The 4,837-nt window shown below is 34.6% G+C and overlaps 1 protein-coding gene across 2 annotated transcripts in view; it reads left to right on the forward strand.

Annotated features, from left to right (window-relative positions):
- LOC111388210 overlaps window positions 1–4,720 on the forward strand; it is a 21,946-nt gene extending 17,226 nt beyond the window's left edge. For both annotated transcript variants that reach the window (XM_023012895.1, XM_023012896.1), the window contains exon 7: window positions 4,430–4,720. In XM_023012895.1, coding sequence (XP_022868663.1) covers window positions 4,430–4,523 — 94 coding nt within the window. In that variant the 3' untranslated portion in view covers window positions 4,524–4,720. The remainder of the gene's footprint in view (window positions 1–4,429) is intronic.
- Window positions 4,721–4,837: the final 117 nt, after the last annotated feature.

The following is a 4,837-nucleotide window of genomic DNA, read 5'->3' on the forward strand; positions in this document are numbered from 1 at the left end:
TATTGCCAATTATAAAATAAACCCCAATAAAATATTTAATTTCATTTTAGTCCTTAATTGACTTTGACCTTGACTAGTCAATTCTTGATTTTTGACTATGAAAAATTGAATTGTAACAGTCTTCTTCCAGGCCATCTTTGGAAAAGGTCTTGTTAATTGGGATCTAGTTTATTTGGCAAAACTTTGGACTTAATGAATTTGAGTGGTGAATCTAGTGGTCCACTTGCAGCTTATTATAAGCTTCTTCTCAATCGAGTGCTAGTGTTTCACGATGACATGGATTTACCATGTGGTGTACTTCATCTTAACCCCCAAGGGTTTATTCTTTGATTGGGCTGTAGGCGATTTTGGTCGGAGAATTCAACAATCTGTTGAACGATCTCTTGCTTTTGGTAACTTGCGTTTTTGGATATCAGCGATTGATTTTGGTAATTTGTGATTTTGGTGTCGTGAATTGTTATTTGGTTTTCTGTTGTTATTTTGGGCTGATTAAGGGTTTACTGTGGTTAATTTGGGCTGATTAAATGTTTCATTTTGGCCTGCATTTGATTTGGGCCATAATTTTAGTTGGACTATTTAACTATTTTTGTGGGTTAGTTTGTTGGACTTATTATTGGGCTACAATATTTGCTTTTAGTTTGAGCCACTTTATTAGCGTATTGGACAGGTTATTGGGCTACTTTTTTGTGGGTTGATTATTAAGTTGAAGTGTTGTTGGGCTACTTTATTTCAAATTCTACGAGATTAGTGACTAAGGTTGAATATTGAGCTGCATGGAACTGTTGATTATTGATTTTTTGGGGGGACTGCATAATTCTTGGATATTTTTGTATGAATATTTGACTTTGACTCCAAAGTTAATGGGTGAGAATGACGAGAAACATGTAGGAAGGTGTCTTAAGAAGGATGTGGATACTAAAAACCATAATTCTTAGATATTTTTGTATGAATATTTGATTTTGACTCCAAAGTTAATGGGTGAGAATGACGAGAAACATGTAGGAAGGTGTCTTAAGAAGGATGTGGATACTAAAGGGTTTTTCTTGGTAGATGTGAAAATGCTTCTTCTTGTGGTTTTGGTTTTCTGATAATGAGTTAAAGTTTTGGATTCTCGAAGGAAGATCATCTTTAAGTTTTTGATGTAGGCTATTTCATGTGATTTCTTCTAATAGCAGTATCTTGGCTAGTGATATATTGCTGAATTTTTGGCCTATGCGTTGGCTGTTATAGTTTTTGTCAGAACACAAATTATGTGTTTGATTGTGTTCTCACGATTGATAGAGCTCACTGTGTGGTTGACACACTTCATGAATTTCTTTTGAAAATTCTTCTAGGGGGTGTGAGCTCTTTGGAGTGGCTTAGTAATGGTTCTTGACTATTTCTACACTATTTGTTGTTTTTGAGTCTCTCATTGTCATTATTTTCCATAGATGGTTGTTGTGATTTGTGTCTCTTTTTCATAAGCACGAGCATTATCACCTCTGTTAGTTCATTATAGCAGCATCAATTTGAGGGGGATGTCAGTGGAATATTAGGAAAGCTACCATATTTAATATGCTACTATTAATGAATATTGTAATTGATAACTATCATATTTAGTTGTGATTTTGGTAACCATTAATGAATATTGTAATTTATAGCTACCGTATTTAGTTATGATTTTGGTTTTATATAATGAGAAAACTTCTCACATTGAAAGACATCGAGTCTTATTGAATATATTTGACACATTTCGTTGGAAATAAAAGATATATAAGCCATTGAGAACATCTTCAGCATCTCCTATTCGCATAGAATAAAATTGCTTAAAAACATATTATTACCAACTACGAAAACTTCTGCAATTCACCGTGCAAGAAACAGCTAAGAAAATTTTTGGGCTTCATTTTATCTTGGAAGCAATTTGTTTGTATCCCTTTCTGTGACCCTTGATGGGTCCTGCATATAATGCCTTAAGAAATAGTGGTACTGCAGCATGCCTTGAATTTTCTCTAGCAGTCTTCAAGTATTATTTGCAATTGAAGTTTTTATTGCACAAGAACTGTATATGCTTGGCTCTTGTTGATTTGAGTACTGATTGGATTATCGATTTTCGGTTACTGGGAAGGGAAAGCGACCTTGGAAGATTCAGGTCCATGAGTTTTCTCTATTTAAGCACAAACATAAGAGATTGTATAGCAATTTCAGATATATGTGGAAGCTACTGCGTAAAGGTACAAGTGCTATTTGAGCTTGTAAACGAGTACAAAGTAAGCATGCAAAGAACAATAGTTTTTAAGCCGTTCACTAAACTGGGTTTATAGTAAAGGCATACACCCGTATAGCAGTAGTTACCAACCTACTTATAGCCCGGACTATTCCCTTTACACAGGAACTTCTTCAAGACATCAATAGGACTTAAGTCACACTGATAGTTTATATTCAATGGTTCTTGTCCACAATGGGAAGAAGCATTCGTGAAAGGCCTTCGAAGAAATAAAGTTGCATCTCTGGAGAGTTTTGTCACTCTAAAAGATTGAACAAGGCATCAGGGCATGGAAATCACCTAGACCGTCAGAATACTGGATTTATATTCAATCTAACGATGCTCTTCTGGAATTAGAAATTAATAATCATGTCTTATCATGGTGTGGAAGAGAGAGACTCAGCGGAGTAATGATGACTGTATTGATAACTGAATGAAGTATGACCCGAGGGAGGCAGTCTTGTTCTAATCAAGTCAGGAGTCGGGTCATCATGTCTTTTTTATACTTTCATTGGTCACAATTTGGGTATTTTTTTGGGGAATAGTCTCGCACTTGCAGTAACCATAAGAAAGAATATCATGGCTGAAATATTTTAAATAGATCCAAACCATGGGAATAAGATCATATTGGAGATATTAGTGTGCGATGCATAAGACATCAAGTGATCTAATTTTTATGTTTTCTAATGATGCGGAAGTGGCAATACCTGTACTTGTAGAAATTTGACAAAGGCAAGGCGAAGGAGATCGTCAGCCAAGGACTTTAGGCCATAGTTATAAAAGTCGACCTAAGGCAATAAAATTGGCAAGGAATTGTGTCGTTTATTATAGGGTCATTGGTTTCAACTGAACCCAACAGAACTGATCCGGTGGGGGAATTTTGGTTTTCCTTAATTATTTCCAAATATATGATGAGAAAATAACAACAATTACATGTGAACATAGTAAATTTATCATTTACTTTTCACGACCAAAAAACTCACTAAATATCTATTTTTTAATGGAACACCATTTTATTGCTCAAAGCAATAAAGCCGTATATTGATAATAATTAACTCAACAACTATACTAGTGCCCAATGATTTTAAGTTCTACTATCACAAGAATATGTTACCCCTAATTTTAACTTCTACAATCACGATAATAGAGTTTTTGTTCGATAATTCTATTTTTCATTCTTTAACCAGTGTAGAGGTCAAAGAGAAACAGTAGAAAACTTGTTAAGAAAATAGACACAGGAGAACTAAAGAAAAGCGTTGGAGATATGGAGATCATCACAATGAAGAAAAAAATTGCAAAAGACATCATAGTATGAAATGAGATGTTTTGTTGGGTAAAAATACGTTCAACTTTATACGTGATTTTGAGGTAGAGATACATAGGTAAAAATTAAAATTATCAATGAATCCATATAACTGCTTTGAGCTAGAGTTACGTAGGTAAAAATTAAATTTTATGTTCACTAGTTTTATTTTTATTTCAATTATGGTTAATATTTAATTTTGTCCAGGGCATTAGTCTTCATCGTTGTCGTAGTATATTTGCTTTTGTAACTCTTCTAGACTTCATTGAAGACTTGGTCATTTTTGCTTGTCAATAAAGAAAGTGGAGTCCTAACCACTTTTGTCAATCCTAACTCGGAAATAATCAACAAGTTAGCATTTGTGCTTCTCTATTTTTACGTTTGCCACTGCACAATTTTATTCATAATAAAGTCACTGATTGTATATGTTTCAGTTGTTGTTTAATCTTATCATGGAGCGCATATCAAACTGCATTTCTGTTTTGCAAAATCGTCGTTGCATATTTTGTATTTGTTGCAGAGCCTAGGAACTAACTCATTACATGTTTATAACAACTTAGGAGTTTTAGCTATTAATGCGTACTCGTTCTTGCAAATTGCAGTGCATATGATATTCTGTCTCCTGGGATTGTTTTTATATGGAAAGAAATGCAAACCTTCTCGTGTTGACCACCATAACTCATTACATGTTTATAACAACTTAGGAGTTTTAGCTATTAATGCTTACTCGTTCTTGCAAATTGCAGTGCATATGATATTCTGTCTCCTGGGATTGTTTTTATATGGAAAGAAATGCAAACCTTCTCGTGTTGACCACCAGTATCAATAACAATGAAAAAGTTAGAATGCTATTAACACTTGCTCATCCTTAATTTTTGCAGTGCATATTCTATCTTCAATGAAGATTTTAGAGAAATTCCTGGGACTCTCAACGCAGATCGGCTTGACAGAGACATTCGAGCAGGCCAGTTTTGAATCTGTCAACTTACAGCTTGTATGAAATTTGGAGCAATCCTTGGCTTGAAGATAACTGGACAATCCACAATATAATTATGCGTATATTTGTGTCATGGTTCATATGCGAGTGTTTATTGGTTTTTATGATGAAAATCCTTGCGGGTTTTTGACTATATTTGTTGGAAATCAATATGGAGGGACCACTCACTCTATAAGCGTAGAGGTTTGCTTGCACACCACTCTTAAACCCCAAAACACCACCACTGGCTATCCGCCACCACCATAACAACCATAAACTCTATCCATAGTTTCCTCTCTTTTACCAACCCATC

This window comes from Olea europaea, unplaced genomic scaffold, assembly GCF_002742605.1.
Source record: "Olea europaea var. sylvestris unplaced genomic scaffold, O_europaea_v1 scaffold4683, whole genome shotgun sequence".
Classification (NCBI taxonomy): domain Eukaryota; kingdom Viridiplantae; phylum Streptophyta; class Magnoliopsida; order Lamiales; family Oleaceae; genus Olea; species Olea europaea.